General features: G+C 44.3%; 1 protein-coding gene across 1 annotated transcript; it reads right to left on the bottom strand.

The window, feature by feature from the left end:
• Nucleotides 1-2,329: 2,329 nt before the first annotated feature.
• On the bottom strand, nt 2,330-12,620 carry LOC105931257 (aspartate aminotransferase, cytoplasmic). The gene is made up of 9 exons (XM_012869856.3): nt 12,402-12,620; nt 9,446-9,627; nt 7,531-7,654; nt 7,258-7,370; nt 5,019-5,123; nt 4,770-4,920; nt 4,505-4,670; nt 4,237-4,379; nt 2,330-3,414 (listed from the first exon to the last, which is right to left on the bottom strand). The coding sequence occupies exons 1-9, from the start codon at nt 12,508-12,510 to the stop codon at nt 3,275-3,277; spliced, it is 1,233 nt and encodes a 410-aa protein (XP_012725310.2). The 5' UTR covers nt 12,511-12,620; the 3' UTR covers nt 2,330-3,274.
• Between the last annotated feature and the right edge of the window lie 7,484 nt (nt 12,621-20,104).

Below are 20,104 nucleotides of genomic sequence, written 5' to 3' on the forward strand. Positions count from 1 at the left end.
AATTTTGATGTCTTTTTTCTGACAATCGGCTGCTGCTTTGATGCTTTTACTCACAAACACTGATCCACGAGCAGCTGAAGGGCACCAAAGGCTCCTCTCATTGACTGATGTCAGCTGCAGTCTGGATGAGAGGAAGCATCCTTGCTCTTTTCTCTGAGCAGCTCAAAGTCAAAGCTGCAGAGTCACTTTGCTGCATTACAGCACCAGCCTCAGCCAATCAGCATCAGCAAACCAAAAGCAGACAGTAACAGTTCCTGCTTTCGGCCGCTGCTGACCACACATCTGCCAGTCCACACATTCATACACCCTAAGCTTCTTCACATTTTGTCTTGGTGCAAACACAAACCTCGGTGGATTTTTTTGGGGAGTCTTTCATCAACTAACACAAAGTAGTGCACAGGAAAATGAAATGTTTTTTTTTTTTTAGAAGTGTTTTCAGAACCACTGGACATCTGAGATAAGAGGGAGGGCATCTGATTATCAAGTCAAACAACGCAGTCAAGTACGATGTAACTTTGAAATTAGTCAAAACGTTTCCTTTCTAATGAAACCCAGCAGATTGCATCAATTCTTGACAAGCAGCATTCACCCCACAGGGACAGTCATCAGCATTGTTGATGGCTTTGCAGCAATACCTCATACTGAGCATGCATGAAGCGACAGTGGAGAGGAAAAACCCCCTTTAACAGGGAGGAAAAACCTCCAGCAGAAGGTTTGAAGCAATTGGAACATAAATTCTGAAAATATAAGTTAGCTCCAATCTTTTACTGTCCATCCCACAGAATCTCTGTCTGCTTTTGATGTATTTATGAACTAAACAGTCTTTTTTTGCTGTCTTTTCTGGTACTAAGTCCTCATTTAAATGGTTTTTATCTCTCTGTGGGTACAGCTGTGTTAGCTCTCACCCGCTGCCAGTGCTTAGTAAGCTCTGCAGCAATGAAGCCACGACATAAAAAAATCATAATTAACTATTCAATTAACTTAATGAGTTAATAATCAACCAATAATTTTACTGTTCTCTCTGAATCAGAAAACTGTTCTTTCAGCTACAACTTCCAGCAGTTTCCTGCATATGAGAGTGAGACCATCTCTGGGCTGCATCTGACCCTCGTTCTTGATCAGCTACGTAATCGGACTGATAAGGTGATCTCAGATTACCTCTTTCACTGCCACAACGTTTGGTTACAGCTCAGCTCTGTTAGACAACAACTAAATGATTGAAAAGACACATTTGTTTATGAATTTAATGAACATGCCTTTTTTTTTACTGGTTAAACCAATAAAACCCAGCTATTTTATTAGCTACGCCTTTACAATTGCTTTTGAACAAAAAGGATGCCTCTGTGGTTCACATGGCAGCAGCCCAGTGCATTCGGACATCTAGATGTGCTGAAGCTAACTTGCTGAGGTTTAAAACAAGCATCGGGAAGGGAGAAGAAAGAGGATTTAGGTGACTTTGGGATGGTTTCTGGTGCCAGACTGAGACTATAGCTGGACTATAACAGATTGAACAAAAAAAACGTTCCTGGTCCGATCAGTTTCAATTTGAGCGGCACCGTTCAGATAGTAGAGTCAGAGATTAGTGGAAACATGCAAGCATGGATTCATCCTGCAACAGGTTGCGGGTGGTGTAACATTCTCGGCACACTTTGGGTCCCTCAGAACCAACTGAGCATCGACTGAACACCACACCCTACCTGGGCGTTGTTGCTGACCGTGTCCATCTCTTTGTGACCAGCGTGCTCGTCCTCTGATGGCTCCCTTCCTGCAGGACAACACTTCATGTCATGAAGCGCTAATCATCTTTAACTGGGTTCTTGAACGTGACAAAGAGCTCGCTGTATTCCAACAGCCTCCACAGTCACCAGATCTCATGAGAGGAGGGAGGTGGCGGGATCCGCACTTCATGCATCCACAGCCAGAAAATCTGCAGGAACCGCTGGACACAATCAAGTCCACATAGAGCAAAGCCTAGAGTCTCTGTCATGAGGACTTAAGGAAGTTATAAAGGCATGATACTAGTAAGGTGAGCCTCCCAGACGTTGAGTCAGGTCATTCCAGAGAAGCTCCTTTCTATCGGTTCCAGCAGAGGGCTGCTCAAACTGAACCTGGTTCTGCTGCAGACTTCTCGCTGTAAAAAGGGGATTCTCCTCCCCACTGTTGCCTCGTGCTTGCTCATGGAGAGGCACCTCCTCCTTAGAATGATCATTTTTAGCAGGTGGCATCATGACTGGTCTTTTAATGTGTCTTCAGATAAGCTTTGCTGTGAATTAGTACTGTATAAATCTACTAAAGTACCAAGAAAGAAAAACAAGACACTCAATAGAAATGACATGATATATATGATTAATAATTTATTTACGCATGAACATATTGCAACGTGCCATTACGAACACCAGCACACATGGGAGCGTGTCTGTGGCTAATCAGTCCCATTACTATACATGTCCTTTGTGTAAAACAGTTAAGGGCACTGCAGGGTAAAGATCAAAGAACGGCGAGGAGGCAGGTGATGTTCCTTCACTGATGGCACACAGAGGGGCTTAAAGAACCAAATGAGTAAACTAGGAAGCTAAAGGGGCAAAACCTAGACCAGGCACCAGTGTTCCTTCTCCTAGCAGTCAGGACAGAGAGGGTGACCCCTGAACTCCTGGTGCCCTTCTCAGAAGCAAAACAATAGAAAAAAAAGAAGAAAGAGCTTTGTGCGTCTTGCATTTCGTCATTGATAAATAAAATCACAACCGAACATTCCAGAGATAGATGCCAACAATGTGCTGCTGCAGTACGCAGAGTGATACATGCTAAAATATTGGTAAGTTCTAATGGTTTAAAAATAAGAAAATATAGTTTTCTTCGTGATTTGTCCTTTGTCACAGCTGCAATTCAGTGCATGAGCGTGAAACGGTCAGACCTTAACGGCCTGCCTTTTGTTCACCACTACCTTTTACAGAGGAAGCACAATTGTTTTATTCTACTGTCCCGTTCAAAACTCAGAGTTTAAGCTCAATTATTTGGGTTCCGACTAAAAGGTGGCAGACTACAAACTATTTTCACTGTAACATTCAGTAACAGAGTGCTGCAGACAGTGAGAAATTCCAGTAGGTTTAAAAAGCGTTGAGAATTCTAACCTTAACGTGGTAAATGAAGCACATCTGTCCTCTAACTGGTCTAACTCTCAGTTTGTAAGCAATCAAAAGGAGAAGATAAGCGGGTTTGGGGCACAGACATGACAGTACTTCCTGTGGATACAGCAACGAGCGGGAGTGTGGACAGGTTACTGGACTTTGGTGACAGCCTCGTGGATGGACTGGGAGACGTAGTCGATGTTCTTGGAGGTGAGGCCGCACATGTTGATGCGACCGCTGGCCATCAGGTACACGTGCTTCTCTTTGATCATGTACTCCACCTGTTTGGCTGTAGCACACAAAAACACAGACAGTTTAGAAGAAGGATCTCCTCCATGTCCACCCAGAATGTCTGAGCTCAACACATAAAGGCCAGAACCATTACCATTTAGCTGTGAGTTGCGCGTTTGGTTTCTAAAATTAGTCACGATAAAGGAGTTAGAAAGAGACCTTGGCACTGCCGCACTACAGACACCGTGGGTATAACTGCCTGAAATATCCCTCCGCCTAACCGCGTTCACACACTCCTTCCTACCCATAAACAAAATATACTAGACGCTTCATCAAGTGCTGGAGCGCATGCTGCGTCGCCGCCATATTGGATGGGTCTTTTCTACCCTAGGCTGACACAGGAGCCGACGGGAGTAAAGTAATGGGCAATAACTGCAGAAAGTAGATTACACGGTGCAGATTACGACATTGGTCCTGAAGATGAGTTTTTACATGCTAACAACATTGCAGAAACCCAACCCATAAGCCATACTTTAACGCTTAAAAGATTAAAAAGTGTTGCTGGTGTGGAGAGCTTGGTTCTCCCCTCACTCTTTTCTAGGAGGCTTTTTCTTGCTAGCATGTTGATGCAATGCACAGATGTTGCCGGTTGGGAGGACACAGCAGACTCCCCAGCCTTTAACCCAACATGCAGGAGGAATATGAAGCGTATAGGCATTGCATGTATCTCATACACATCACAGGACATGATGGTTTATAATACGCGCTTCATTTTTTTCCTGGTTGGGACCGTAAAGCCTTTTCCGATAAGCAACTACTGCATACGGGACGACAGAAGAAGCAGCTTGATGGGGTGTGTGCGCTTGCTTCTTCTACTCACGGTTGAGGCCAGTGAAGCTGAACATCCCAATCTGCTGAGTGATGTGGTCCCAGGTTCCTGGAGTGCCCAGAGCTAGCAGCTTGCTCTTCAGCTGATCCCTCATCAGCAGCACTCGGTCTGCCATGGTCTTCACATTACCCTTCCTGCAGGAGGGCGGGGCGTGGGTGGGTCAGACAGACGAACACAGGAGAGACGGCAGAAGGAAAATAAGCCAAAACATTTGTGTCTGCTGCTTATCCTTCATGTGGAGAACCCTTTCTGAACGCACCATTCTGCAAACAGCTCGGGGCTGTTGAGGGTCTTGCTGACGATTCGTGCTCCCTGAGACGGCGGGTTGGACCAGGTTGTCCTCACAATCTTCTCCATCTGGGACAGAACCCGGGTCAGGTTCTCGGTGTCCTTGGAAACCACCGTCAGGTTCCCCACCCTCTCATCTAAGAACGGCCACGTAGGAGAACCAGGCAAAAAGATTGAATCTTACTCCGCTGAATACATGCTGCTGATGTTAGACTGGGGGCATCGCGTCTACTCACTGTACAGGCCAAAGTTTTTGGAGAAGGACTGAGCGATAAAGAGCTCAAAGCCCTCTGAGACAAAGAAGCGGATTGCCCAGGCGTCCTTTTCCAGGTTGCCAGATGCAAAACCCTGGTAAGCTGAATCAAAGAATGGAAACAACTTCCTCCTCTGGCAAAAGAAGAGAGGAACAAAAAGGTGAAACGGCGACTTGAATATACGGCCAGAACAGCTTTCATCTGAAAACCCATCGGCAGCATTTATCTCACCTTCATGATCTCTGCGATGGTCTTCCACTCCTCCTGGGTGGGGTCCGTGCCGGTGGGGTTGTGTGCACAGGCGTGAAGGATGAAGACGGAGTGTTCTGGAGCTTTCTGTTGAAACAAATTGATTTGTTTGCAGTTCAAACAATCACATTTCTGACAAAACTTTGTTCCTTTTTACCGATTTCCTCTGAGTAGCTGAAGCAACAACAACAATCTGAGTGAGATTTTAATCTTGCCATCCAAAGATCGAGCTGCACAACGGTTTTAATACACAATCACACAATTTGGTAACCTGACCCTAGCCAGTTGTATTTCGCTCCACCTAGCTCCACTCACATCCATCTGGGACATCTCCATAGGAATTGCCTTTATTGAAGGCAGGGCCTTATCAAAAATCCTTGCATATGATTGGATAAGCCACTTGTCTGTCATCTTTATCGACGTGCTATTTCAACCACTCACACTGAAGCTAACACGTGACGCTGATGAGAGCGACGCAGGAAAAAACAAAACTTGCCAAATCCGGTCGGGAGAAGGGCGAAAACATGGTTTCCACCAACAAAAGCCTTCAGAACTGTTCTCTGATGTTCTTTTAATGAAACAATATCAGGTAGATTGGACAACACAGAAGAAATAGCAGCATCAATGTTAACGCTTGTTTCCTCGATGCAAGCCGCCATTGTCAGAATCAAAACAGTCTCACGGTCGCTTCTCCACTACGTCACATCTATGAAACTCCAGCCCTGCGTCCTGATTAGCTGGACAACAAAATTTTCCAGCGAGGCTCCCCCCAGAGGGCGAAAGTAAAAGAGCACTGTTGTAAAGATGCTCAGCTGTTCTGGTTCCTCCATCAAGCCAGGCGCGGTTGTTTTGAGCTTAGCAGACAGGCGAACGCAACGAAAAGTGGAAAAAACAGCAGTACAAACAATGACTAACACAGTGAAGGTATGAACATCAAGCTTCCCGCAGCGCTATCTTGGCGAGGCGTCCGCCTCGCCAAGCCGCGGCCGCCGCCTTGCCAGTTTTATTATTTTTTTTTTTTTTTTTTTTTTATGTTGGCTAAGTAACAGCAATACATTAGCAAATAAAAGTCCCTTTTTTCAGAGTTCATCCACATGTTCTTTACAATCACCTAAAAGGTCCTGGCACAGGACTGGGGCTGGAAGTCAACTCCCTCCATTACGCACCTGATCCACCGCAGTGAGCAGCTCCAGACTTAAAACACTGTGACCCAAAAGGCTAAAATGAGATTGCAGAACAAGCGTGACAGGATTACGCTTCCCAGCGGAGAGGCCGCCGGATGACCCAGCATGATCCTTCAGATCGGAGACCAGTGCTGGTCAGCGGATAGAAATATGTAGAGGACGGGACACAAAGCTTCTCACTGAATGCATTTTGGACAGCTGGTGTGAGGATCATGAGATGGAAATCTCCCAGATAAATGTTCCACACACGGTGAATATTGCAGTTGTAACCAATTCCCTGCTTGGTCTCCACAATCCCAGCAACGCGCTGTCTAAGCACACACACCCTGTGATGCTGCTAGATCACCGTGTATGATCTGCATAAAAACGTGATCTTTAAGGAGGGGCTGTGGCTGTGTATTTATTACGCAACAATGATCTAGGAGTGGCTCCAGCCTTTAAAATAGAAGGTCTTCTGTATCCATTACTGTTTAAAGCCTTACATAAACTGATTTGTATGTGATTTCTAGCTAATGACTGCGCTGAATGTTTTATGGGATACGTCCAACCATAAAACAAACTACACATGTGAAATCCTTCTTTCAATACATGTAACTGCAGTTGCATGCTGATTTCATCACACGGTTGTAAAGCTGAACATGTGACATTAGCAGCAAGAGACATGTGAAAGCATGTGATGTTCAGTTAGTAGATCACAGTACGGACTGGTCTCACCACATTTTGACGCTTTGTATTTAATTACTTTAATGTGTCATGCTGAGGTGAGCAGAGGCAGAACAGATAATTGGATCTCCGCTGCAGATAGTTTCCTTAGAAGCAGAGATCGGTAAAGGATCCCTGAGCACTGCGCCTCTGGATGTCGGCCACCACATAACGTGGGTCACTTTCTACAAAACGTGGGAGCACCAGGGATGCCCCCAATGCCCTTTAAGCAACTATTACTGATATTAACATAGAGCCCCACCTCAATGTGTCGGAACCCTGTTTTTAAGGGTTGACAGGCCTTCTGATGACAGTCAATCCTTAGTCCTCCTCACCTCCAAGTCATCCAGGAGTCCAGTCAGATCCAGACCCCTTTTAGCAGCATCCCAGTAGTGGTACGGACGGATGTCTTTGAAACCAGCGTCAGCAAACACCCCGTTGTGGTTCTCTAGATTCAGACAGGAACACAGTAGAGGTTTAAAAGCACACAGACACTGCGTCCTTCACCCTAAAACCTGCTTCCTGTGGAGCCGTGTTAGAAACAGAGAAAGAAACTCAACACACATCCCAAAAGTCAATCTTAACGCAGCACAGAGATGCACACTGACCCCAGGTGGGTGCCGATACATAAATAGGTGTGGCTGTGTTGTTGACGCCGTTGTACCACCGCCGCAGGAAATCTGCCCCGATCCTCAACGCTCCTGTCCCACCCAGAGCCTGGACTGCCCCAACCTGGAAGTGGACAACAACAAGTCCAGATTAGTTTCTGTTCTTAAAACCCTCTGTGTGCAGGATCAGGTCATGCTGAACGGCCCCAACGGAAGGTGAACCCTCAACACCAGCGCAAACATTTTTATCTACAGCAACCTAAAAAGCATTAATAACAAGTCAGATTATTCATCAGTGTTTACAGGTGATGGTCATATGATTAGAACATCATGAAAAAGTTGATTTTTTCAGTAATTCCATTCAAAAAGTGAAACTTGTGTATTGTATTCGTTCATCACACAAGACTGATATATTTCAAGTGTTTATTTCTCTTAATTTTGATGATTATAACTGACAACTAATAAAATCCCCAAATTCAGTATCAAAAACTTAGAATAATGCGAAAAGGTCCAATATTGAAGAGACGAAAACACCTACAAAGGCCTTTAAATGGTCTCAGTCTAGTTCTGTAGGCGACACAATCATGGGGAAGACTGCTGACTGGACAGTTGTCCAAAAGACGACCATTGACACTTCACACAACGAGGACAAGACACAGAAGGTCATTGCTAAAGAGACTGGCTGTTCACAGAGCTCTGTGTCCACGCACATTACTAGAGAGGCGAAGGGAAGGAAAAGATGTGGTAGAAAAAAAGTGTACAAGCAACAGAGATGACCGCACCCTGGAGAGGATTGTGAAATAAAAGCCATTCAGAGATGTGGAGAGATTCCCAAAGAGTGAACTGCAGCTGGAGTCAGAGTTTCTAGAACCACCAGAGATGTCTGCAGGACATGGTTTCAGCTGTGGCATTCCTGGTGTCAAGCCACTCTGGAACAAGAGACGGCATCAGAAGCGTCTTTCCTGGACTAAAGACAAAAAGGACAGGATGCTGCTGAGGGGTCCAACGTTATGTTCTCTGGTGAAAGTAGATTTAGCATTTCCTTTGGAAATCAAGGTCCCAGAATCTGGAGGAAGAGAGCAGAGGCACAGAATCCACGTGGCTTGAGGTCCAGTGTGAGGTTTCCACAGTCAGTGATGGTTTGGGGCGCCATGTCATCTGCTGGTGTTGGTCCACTGGGTTTTCTGAGGTCAAAGGTCAATGCAGCCATCTACCAGGAAGTGTTAGAGCGCTTCATGGTTCCTGCTGCTGACCAACTTTATGGAGATACAGATTTCATTTTCCAACAGGACTCAGCACCTGTACTCTGTGCCAAAGCTACCAGCACCTGCTTTAAGGACCATGGTATCATGTTCTTAACTGGCTAGCAAACTCACCTGACCTTAACCCCATGGAAAATCTATGGGGTTTTGTAAAGAGGAAGATGCGATACACCAGACCTAACAATGCAGAAGAGCTGAAGGCCACTATCAGAACAACCTGGGCTCTCATAACACCTGAGCAGAGCCAGACTGACGGACTCCATGCCACGCCGCATTAATGCAGTAATCCAGGGAAAAGGAGCCTCAACTAAGTACTGAGTGCTGGACATGCTTTTATTGGTCTTAAGTAATGTTCTAATTTTCTGAGACACTGAATTTAGGGGTTTTCATTGTCAGTTGTAATCATCAAAATGAAAATAAACACTTAAAATATATCAGTGTGTAATGAACAGATAATTTACAAGTTGACTTTTTGAACAGAATTACTGAAAAAAGCAAATCCCCTTTTTCATGATATTGTAATTATATGACCAGCACCTGTAAGCTCATCCTGTAACACAAACCTATCAGACTGCACAGAGATGTGAACAGACAGCTGAGAATGGCCTGTGCAGTGCTGTAAGCAGGTCTTCCTGTCAGCGTGTGGACCTCACCCTGTTCTCCTTGATGGCAGGGTTGTCGTCTCCCAGGGCAACCTTGGAGGCAGCAGAGCGGAACTCGGGCAGGCCGAGGATGGGCAGGTACTCGTGGTTCAGGCTATCGTCCTCCACAAGCAGCCGCTCCACCTTCTTCACGACAGGCAACACCCAGGGCTGGCAGTCATCGGTACGGTAAGCTGAAGAAGACACACGCGCTGTAACACTCCAGACAGCACCAGGTTTTACCCGTTCAGTTTCCACTGTGCTGCCATCTGACCACCCTCTCCTATACATTTACTGTGTCCTTTACATGGATGGTGGCAAGTTTGAATGGTCTGAATGCAAAATTCACTGAGTGGAAAACTTCTAACACTACACAGCTCCCTGGAGAAACCCATGCACGTGTTGGCATCACCGAGGTGTGGGGATGCTTTTCATCAGGAAGTAGGGGAAGCTGGTCGTAGTTGTAGGAAGATGGATGGAGCTAAGTCCAAGATAATTCCTGGACAGAAACCTGTTAGAGGCTGCAGACGACCGGAGAACTGGGTGGGAGCTCATCTTCACACAGAGCAGCAATGTTAAGCATACAGCCTAAGAGGTTAGAATGGCCTAGTCAAAGTACAGACCTCAAATGGGAGTCTGTGGCGAGGCTTGGAAAGTCCATCTAATCTAAGTTGAGCTAGTCCGCAAAGAGGAATGTGCAAAACGTTCAGCCTCTGCATCTGTGAAGCTGAGAGAAACAAACATCATCAGACGGTTGCAGAAAGCATAAACTCAGGGCTGAACACAAAAGCGTGTCACACTGTTCACAATTTCATTAGAAAACCACATCCAAGCCTCCTTAACCCTTCAATACTGCACACTAACTTATAGATAGATAGATAGATAGATCCCATTAAAGGTTGTGATTAGATGAGACCATGTGAAACAGTTCCTTGGGTCACGAGGCACGGCTCCTCTGCCGCTTCATGTTGCACCGAGGCCTGGATGGATGGATGGATGGATGGATGGATGGATGGATGGATGGATGGATGGATGGATGGATGGATGGATGGATGGATGGATGGATGGATGGATGGATGGATGGATGGATGGATGGATGGATGGATGGATGGATGGATGGATGGATGGATGGATGGATGGATGGATGGATGGATGGATGGATGGATGGATGGATAGATAGATAGATAGATAGATCCCATTAAAGGTTGTGATTAGATGAGACCATGTGAAACAGTTCCACGGGGCTCCTCTGCCGCTTCATGTTGCACCCAGGCCTGTCTGGAGGGGCATCAAATATCCGGAGCAGAGGGCAAACGGACCTGAAAGGTCAGCTGCCAGCTGGTGGTTCTGAGCAGGCGGGTGACCAGGAAAGACATTCGGGACGAGGCCCAATCACACAGACTTGACACGGGAAGATCAGGATTGGGAGTCAGGCGACGCAATGTAAAAAGGGATAATCGGTAAAAAACACGTGCGAGGCTGCTGGTTTAGAGCAACACTTTCCCAGACTTCCAATAAAACAACCTCCAGCGTGTGCGCCCGGGCTGCCCTCTACAATTTCACAAGTTCTAGCCTCCTATACGTGCTCCAGTAGCACAGCGGATGCCCTCAGAACTGTTCTCTTTACCGTCTGTGTTCGCCACGCCGGTCCAGTAAACACGATCATGTTGTGGCAACAATGTGCAAAAGTTCACCCGTTTAATTGGGCCAGAGGAACCAGTTGGATCACAAAAGGATCCACACTTGCGCACCGCCTTCATGACCTCAACAGGCGGATCAAGCTACAAGGGAAAGGTTCTGGTCATAGCTGGTACCGGTCTCAAGGTCTACCAAGGTCTTACACACTGGTCCTTCCTTTTTAAGTCTTGAGATTCCAAAGAAAGCGCCAGAGAGGTGTCAGTTTCTCCCCAGCTGCAGATAGCGTAGAGTCAGCCGCGTCCCTCCCCCACTTGTTGCTGTGCACTGTTTTTAAGGTCGCTACACTTTGATGTTGCTTTAAAAAAAAAGACAAAATTGGCCTGTTGGGACATAGTTTTGGTTGGGGTAACCATGCATGCCTATGAGACTAAAGACAAAGGAGACCACCAAGGAGAAAGATATGTTATTCTATGCAACACATACTCAAAAACTACTGCTTACTATTTGTTTTCACTTCAGCATATAACAACAATACATCTTATACATGATGTGGTTGTAGCTGTCATAATTAACACAGTTTATCTTATCTGTGCCTATTGCGTCGCCATGCATGTTCAAAAGCAATCAGATCGTGGCCTTCGGCTCTTTTATGTGCAGAGCATCCAGGGAGGATAAACTCATGCAGGCCTAGGAGAAGAAATATTAGCAGTGACTCTGTGCTAGAGCATCCACATGCAATCAACCCACTCCAAAAACGCTGCTTTACAGTCAACAGCAGGACATGTTAACGTTGAATGGGCAGACACATCTGGACGGGTTGTGCTCCTGATGTGTGATATTATTTGTTTATTAAATGATCCATTCAACCAGCAAATGCTCAGCGCTGACCCGTGTCTCAGGGTTGAATCGTATCATGATGAATGAGGTTGTGATTGGATCGGCCTAATTGAACAGACCGAAGAACTCCTGAAATATCGCTGCACTTTGTTCCACTCAGGAGCCTCGGACTGACCGGCGGATCTGCTGAGTAATGAACGGGTCACGGGATCACGTCGAGCTTCGCTAAAGAGAACGTTCTCCCAGTGTTAGCCGGAAACGACTTTCATATTTCTAATCTAACGGCACGCGAGAGGCTGCAGCCCAGCAGCAGCTAGCTAGCAACCAAAGTACAGACTGTACCACAGAAGGTCAGGATGCTTCTGTAAGCTAGCATGGTGACGTCATCACCAGAGCTCAGACACACAGCGAACACTGAAGTTTCTGCTCGGCTCACTCACTGACAACTTATGCTAGCTTTAGCGTTAGCTGACAGACAGCTGCCTGCCCTTACCTCCAACTCCCAGGTTCACCTTCTGCGGGTGGCTGTCCTCTCTAAAGTCGGCGGTTAGTTTGAAGACCGCTACAGGCGGAGCCTGGGGGACGTCGCTGAACAGGGACATGGCTCAGGCCAAAGCGAATGGTGAGAGACGAGAAAGGAGCCTTCCAGCGGCGGCAATGACAGACAGAGACCGGGTTCACCTTCACCCCTCTGTTCAGGACATGAGTACAATAGGCGTCAATCCGCCGACCAATAGGAAGGCGCGTACGGGCGTAAGCCCCCGAGGCAGCCAATCACAGCGAAGTAACTTACTTAACGTTTTAATTTTCTATTACCCAAACAAGATACTGGTTTGGGTAATAGTTCCGTTAATTTAGGTTTAAAACAGTTCCATTTTTTTTAGCTATTTCACAACAGACTTTATCTCAACTATTCATAAATGTATAGATTATCGTAACGCAGTCCAGTCATATAGTCAATAAAATGCTCTTTATAATGTTATAACTTGTAAAGAGTTACCTTTCTGGGGAAGAGACAGGGGAGTATGTGAAATCCCTGACTTTTCTGTAATCCCTCATACTAGGCTGGGCAAGAATATGGAAAAGAAACGCTCCCTTTTAAGAGGAAGAAACTGCTTAAAGAACACAGCAGCCTGAAAAATGAAAAGAAAACAAGACCAAAAACCTGGGAATCACTAGTCCATGAGCAGGCTACACGATAATGAAAAAGTATCCAGAGTTAATCGCCCCATTAGTGGATTTGTCAGGGAGATAAACACACCTAAACAGATAAGTTTAGCTAGTGCACCTTGAATTGTCAGTATAACTATAAAGTTGCCATATATTCTGTCTATTCACAATGCTAAGCGTATTCCACAAATTTCTAGTAGAGTTGAGGTTAGGATCACGCAAGAATCCCAACAAAAGCCTTATTTATCCATTCCTAAACTAGCTTTGATTCATCGTTGGGATGATTGTTCTGTTTGACCATGATTCATTTCTCCATAAGGCGTTCAAATTGTCCTTGTGGGCAGCAGCAAAAGTCTGTTGAACTTGAAGGAGTTATTTTTGGAGCTGGTGCTTCTTTTTGAGGTCAGCACCTTCTCAGTCCCATGTGATAGGAAGCTGGTTTCACTGTGAAGGCTGACATTGCTGTTCCAGGAGGTTCTAGTTTATGATCTGCATAAGTCTTGGTGGTTCAGGTTCATGAGTTGTTCCAGATAAAGCAATTTTTTTTCATCTGACAGTGACAATTTGGGTCGGATGGTTAAAACTGGGGAAGAATTGAGTGTTTCAACAGGACAACAATCCTGAGCACACATCAAAACTGGTTTTAGAAGGTTGCATTAAGCTTACTATGCTAGCTCCCCCTAAGCCCCAAGCTCAAACCTATTGTGGATCATCCTTAAAACAATCAATGCCAATGCCAGAAAACTGATTTAAATAAAGTTTTACTAATATTGCAAAGAAGGGTGGACAAATATCCATCCAGATGTAACATCTTGGTTCTTTGTCACCAAATTTTGCAGAAAACCTGGGATGGTTATCCTATTTTTAGTTTTTAGATCCTAGCAGTAGTGATTTGCTTTCTTTGTGGTTACTGTCACTTCTAGACTTAAAGCATTAGAACTGTACAAAAGATAAATGGATGTGACGCTGATTTTCCCAACCTATCAAAGGTCCTTTATAAACCTACTGCCAAAACTCCTACATATCAAAAGCTCAAATAAATATCTTTGTGAAGTCTTTAAAGGGAGAAGCATAAACTGTTTATTTTTTATGAATGACTTAAGCTCATCTTTTATGCACAGTTTAGTTTTATGGAAAAAAAATAACATACCTTTTTAGACTTAGGAAAATGTTCAATTCTGTTAAATTGAGAAAATCCTAATAACTCTCAGAGGGAGCAGCTTCCAAGTTCCGTTGGGGGGAGAAAAAAATATATATATATACATAGTGTGTGAGGTCTTATCAAAATACCCTAACTGCTAGCCAAACACAGAGCAGGTAAAAAGGTTTATCAAAATAAACTTGCTGGTGGGAAACTGGAAACTGCCAGGAGCAGTCAGCAACCACTCTAAGGAAGAGAATCAGGTTAGTGGCTGCTGAGGATTCAGAGATTGATGTGATACTTAGAACAAAAGCCACTAACCTTAGAATCCAGGCAATGGATCTGAACCGTGGTCATTGAGGCTCTGTTTGGATCCAGGGAATGACGGTGAGAGACGATGATGTCATAGCTGACTGAACGGCTACGGCTTGAGAGGGAGCCATAAACCAATCCAGGGTCATAGTTGTGAGGGCAGAACCAGGCAGACAAATCAAAGGGCTTGTCAAGAGACAAGAATCCAGAAAGCTGAAGCCATTGATGTGTCAGAGGAGGACAAGTGGAGGCAGGGAATCCCCCCCCCCCCCCCCCCCCCCCAACACACACACACACACACACACACAAAAAAGGGGCAAGACGGTGAAAGAACACTGAACATCTAATAATCTGGCAAAGACTGACTGATGAGCTGGAGTACATGTATATAAAGGCGAGGAGAACAGGGGAAAGGGATGGCACTGATTGCAAGCGGAGAACATTCAGAGGATCTCAGTCAGCCAGGCGAGAGTCATACCATATAATCATTTTTTTTTTTTTAATACTTACTAGTATTAGTTGCATATCAGACTATTTATGTAAAACACCACAGACAAACACATGTGAACCTGCAGGAATGGATGAATGGACCACAGTGAGGCTTTTTATGATCATAACTTTTACAAAGTCAAGTGACAGCCACAAATGTAACTTGTCAGAGTTGTACCTCTTTATGGCCACAAGGGGTCAGTATGGCCATATGAAGAAACTATTGTGTTTGTTGCTCGCTTTCAAACTTGCTGTTAGAACCCAGAGTTCCAAAGCGATGACGCTCTCTGTGCTTTCTATGTTGCATGCACCTAGAACGACCTCACGTTCAAAGCAACACATGTATCCATCCTGTACGTTATAACAAGAGTTGCACAAAAATGTCCTCTGGTGGTCTCAGTGAGCAAATCCTGAAAGGTTGAGTACAGAACTCAAGTGTATTTTGATTGAAGTGATGACTGACTCATACATTTATGTGATTTCCTTCATGGACAAATTCATGGACATATTGGTCAAAGAGCAGCAGAATAGAATGGGAAATTAAGGAGAGACATATGCTTAGAAATATATGTGCGCTCTTTAAGAGTTTGCATTTTGTTTGAAATCTCCTGGAAGTTGGCGGATTATTTAAAGTTACACTTTGACTAACATTCCCCTTGTGTTAGTGGCGTCAGCAGCAGGGAGTAATGGTGCAGGCTTTTGTTCATTCATTATATTTTACTGGCCATCTAGTCGAGGGTGAATTTATATCTTTAAGGTTGCAGATGCAGAAGAAGGAATACAAAAAGCAGGATTTCACACAACAGAGGGTGTTCACATGAAAATGTTCAGACTGGAAGAGGCTGCCGTCAAATGGCAATATCTAATGTTTGTGTTTGATACTGAAATTGATACTGAAAGCATCATATTAGAGAACTGTAGCAAACAGCAACATGTTTGCTCACCAAGTCTATATAATAACCATTAGTTGTTATCAACAGCTGATAAGTAAAAATTTTTATAGTGAGTGTGTAAAAGTACAATTTAGAACTTTTAAAAGAGAAATTAAAAGACTAAAATATAATATAAAACTGTAAAACACATTGCAGCAACATATAATCAGTCATAGCTGCCAAGGGACCAGTCAGGCTAAAAGGCTTGTTTAAAAAAAGAATGTCTTTAGTTGCTTTTTAAAAGCATCGACAGAGTCCTGCAATCACAGATAATATTGTGTTAATTCCACAAACGCTTTCTGGGACTTTAACTGGGACTCTGTGCTTTGATTGGATGGGACTGAGGTTTTCAGCAACACTTTGGTGTGAAACAGAGCATGAAAATGTAAAAAAGCTTCCAATGCTCATTGCCACAGGGGGAAGGATCTGTGATACAGTGGACTTGTTGTTTTTTTTTTGCCAAAGTCCACGTAAACACACTCTAAAGAGAAAAAAAATGAAATTAATTGCTTCAATTAGTAACAAGTGATTTAATTAAGTTGATTAAACTTAATTTATTTATTTGATAAGTTGTCAAGTTAAACCATCAAAAATAAACTAAGTTGGGTAAACCTAATTAAAGTACTTGCTACCAGTTGAAGCAATTCATTTAGGTTTTTTCAGCTTTCTCTTTTTAGAGTCTATGCGATAGAGTAAGTGACATCGGAAATCTAATGGACTTTAGTACACTGAAAATGGGTCATCAATCATTGGGTCTTTCAGCAGGATAATGATCTACAGCATGTAACCAAATCAACACAGAACAACTTCCTTCCATGAGCACCTCAATCCCCAGACCTCGATCCTGGAGAACCCCTGCCTGAGCTGAGGAGAAGAGAGCATCAGAAAGAAGTCAGGAGTCTGAATAATCTACAGAGCTCTCTCTCTCTCCTCCAACCCTGTGAAATCCAGAAGAAAAGTGCTTCACACATCTGCCCTGGTGCGCATCCCTCCTTTTAAATCGATTAACTGCTGGTGCAGTTCTATAAATTGTGATCTGTTGGACTCAGACATGAGCGTGCACGCCCTGCCTCTGTTTGCTATTAATAGGTGTAGACACTTGCAGGGATGTTGTTGTTGCTTGCCTTCTTTCTGTCCGTTTTCTTTTCAGCTGGAAGACTTTGATGGATAGCCTTCTTTAAACAAGCAACACATTCATATTTCCATGGACCGACCTCACATCTTGTAAAGGTATGGTAGGTAGGCGCATAGACCAAGTAAGAATTCTAAAAGTCAGAATTTCACCTTTTATAACGATGTTGTTCTTTCTAAAACGAACATACAGGTTCCTCACCCGTAACACTGACACTGATTTTCCGCAGAACAACAGCACACAGACACACTCACGCCACTTGCCACCTATCATTCTGTCAGTGCCGCGGATGACAAGCAAGACTTCCATCTTCTTTTTCCCTTTTCCGTCTGCCTCTCCAGACACACTCCGTTGAACCATCAACAGTGTTAGGTTTCAAAGGGCCGAGGGGCTCACGCTCCTGCATGTAGCCGATTGAGTCAATTTGTCGACATGATGGATGTTTTCTGGCCTCGGCTCCTGCTCTCCTGCAGACTGCAGAGCGTGAAAGAATCAAAAGCAGTTTCACAAATTGATTTACAATGCCGAGCGCGAGTTCGGAAACATTCTGGACATTTCCCAGTCCACTGTGACACCAAATCATCATTTCTTTCCGTGAGAAAGAGCAGCATGGCATGCCGGAGAGCTCTTAAACGTCGCTTTTCACCAATGAAATCAGCAAAAGCGCGACGATGCTTTCCGCACACTGCACCAGGAGCACCTGCAGCAGCTGTAACAGTAGAAGGAGAAGACAGCTTACATAAGTTTAGTCATAACAGGCAAAAACACATGCCTCATGCTGGAGTCTGTGTGAATGGGGCTGTACGAGCAGCTAAACAGGTGGAGCCATCACACTGTCTTTACTGTGCTTATGAAGAGTGATAAATTGCTCGTTGTTTTAAGCTCTGCGGCGTTTCCCACTGAAAATAATTGAAAACTAACAGCCGTACGCACACGGAAGTGATAATAATAATTAGTTAAAGCCAAGCAGTCAGATTATCTGACTTCCAGGCAGCTGGAGAAACAGGAGATGCTGCAGTTGTAAATTCTCCGTCAGCAGCTGCTATCCTGCTCCAAGGATAGAAGCGGAGGACGGACACTTAAAGGGACAAAGCCTTTGGACGGGGACCGGGGTCCCTGCTACGTACCCACATTCTGACAGATATTTTCAAGCAGTAATAAAAGAAGACCGTTTGAATTTTGTGTGTGTTATTTCATAAAAATATGGATTAATATATATTTCATTGAAAACCTTTTAATTCATGCTGGAAAAGTTAACCAAAAGGTCCCCTGAAATTAAAAAGGGGTAGTTGGAGGTTTTTTGCCAACCTTAACCTTCAATTCCAATATGGCCGCCTGACATAAAACGTGGTTATAGCAGCGGAACCACAGCTGATTTTCTCTTCCTGGGATTTGGATTTCAGTGAATCTTTCACCCAGTCCACCTCCATTAGTGACTGTGGTGCTGTGACCGGCTCAGGTCGACCCATGTTCTGAACTCAGACCTGAGACACACGTACGTGTTCCAACTTTTGAGGCCAGTAGTACACAACAGTTCTGAAAACGTTCTCCACTGCACTCCTTTCTTGATAAAGTCAACATGATATTACAATTGTTCACATATACCTCTATAATACCACCAAAGAACCCTCAATGGTTCTTTCAGAATAAGGGCAGTAGATTGTTTAATCCTCAATGTTTCCTGTGGGGGGGAAAATCTGAAGTATGCTGAATATAGATTGGGTTTGTGTGAGTGTGTGTTCAGGTGAGGTTTAATTTGAGCTTCATCCACTATATGTCTTAATGGGCAATGAGTGGTTGCCTGTAGGGGAGGTCTGGGACAGGGGAGACACTGTTTGGGGGATCAGGGAGATTCCTTGTCAGGTCAGTAATTATCAGATTTGTCTAGCCCCCAGCAGGAGCAGTATACACACACACACAGAGACAAGCGCTCCAACACGCACACACATTCATCTAAAACACCCGTGGTCCTGACAGTGTGAGTCCGAGAGAGGAGAGCGGGCGGTGGAGAGAGCTGACAGGCAGACCCCCCGGGGAAGACGAAACCCAGAGCTCCTCTTGACAACTGATTAGTGCTTCATTCTTCCTGCTCATGCTCCCAACTGCACGCTAGAACAGGTTCTGATGTGTGCGTGTGTAAACACATCACAGTGCAGTTAAACAGTTCAACAAAATCTTCAGAAATGTGTGGCAAAAAAAATACAAATGCATGGAGACGTAAACATGAAGAAACGCCTAAATCCGTGGACCGCTGCATTTCTGGAGACTTCTAATGCTGCAGGCCAAACTGTGGTGAGGAAGTTAAAACGGGGGAGGAAACGGGTCCAGATGAATGTTAGAGTCTGATTCATCCCACGATAGATGGCTTGCTTTAATTGATTAAGAAACTGAAAACATACAACTGGAAGATTGAATGGATCCCAGACAAGCAGGTGTGTAATATAGAAAAACTTCTTTAACTGAGAGAACCAAATTAGCCCGGACTACAAAAGAGGTCTGCTTGTGTTTCTATACGACTCACACCAAGGATTCATCCTGTGGGGCAGTGGTTCCCAACCTGGGGGGCCCTGGAGAGCTCAGGGTGGGCCCTGGGCTTTAATGCCAAAGAGAATATTAACATCTTTTCTTTAAACTTAAATACCGAGGCAAGAAAAATGTACTGCCTTGGGTAAACTCTGATATAGTAATGAAAGACAGGGATCTTGCATTAAAAAAAATGCAATCAAAAGTAAGTCTCTTTGTAACACTTGAGAATAAAGTAGTAAAAATATGTGACAAGCCAAAGCTAATTTATTCTTGACTAAACTGGAGAATGTCAAGCGAGATCCAAAATTAATCTGGAGATACATGAAAGAACTTGCAGGACAGGACACAAAATAAAATAAGCTTGTAGAAATAAAGATAAATGGCGAAATTACAAATAGTTCTCAGAAAGTTGCAAATGCTTTAATTACTTTTTTTTTTTATCTGTATCCTCCATTGGCCAGAGTTTTCCTTTTAATAAATTAAATATAGGTCCC

This window comes from Fundulus heteroclitus, chromosome 5 (genome assembly GCF_011125445.2).
Source record: "Fundulus heteroclitus isolate FHET01 chromosome 5, MU-UCD_Fhet_4.1, whole genome shotgun sequence".
NCBI lineage: Eukaryota > Metazoa > Chordata > Actinopteri > Cyprinodontiformes > Fundulidae > Fundulus > Fundulus heteroclitus.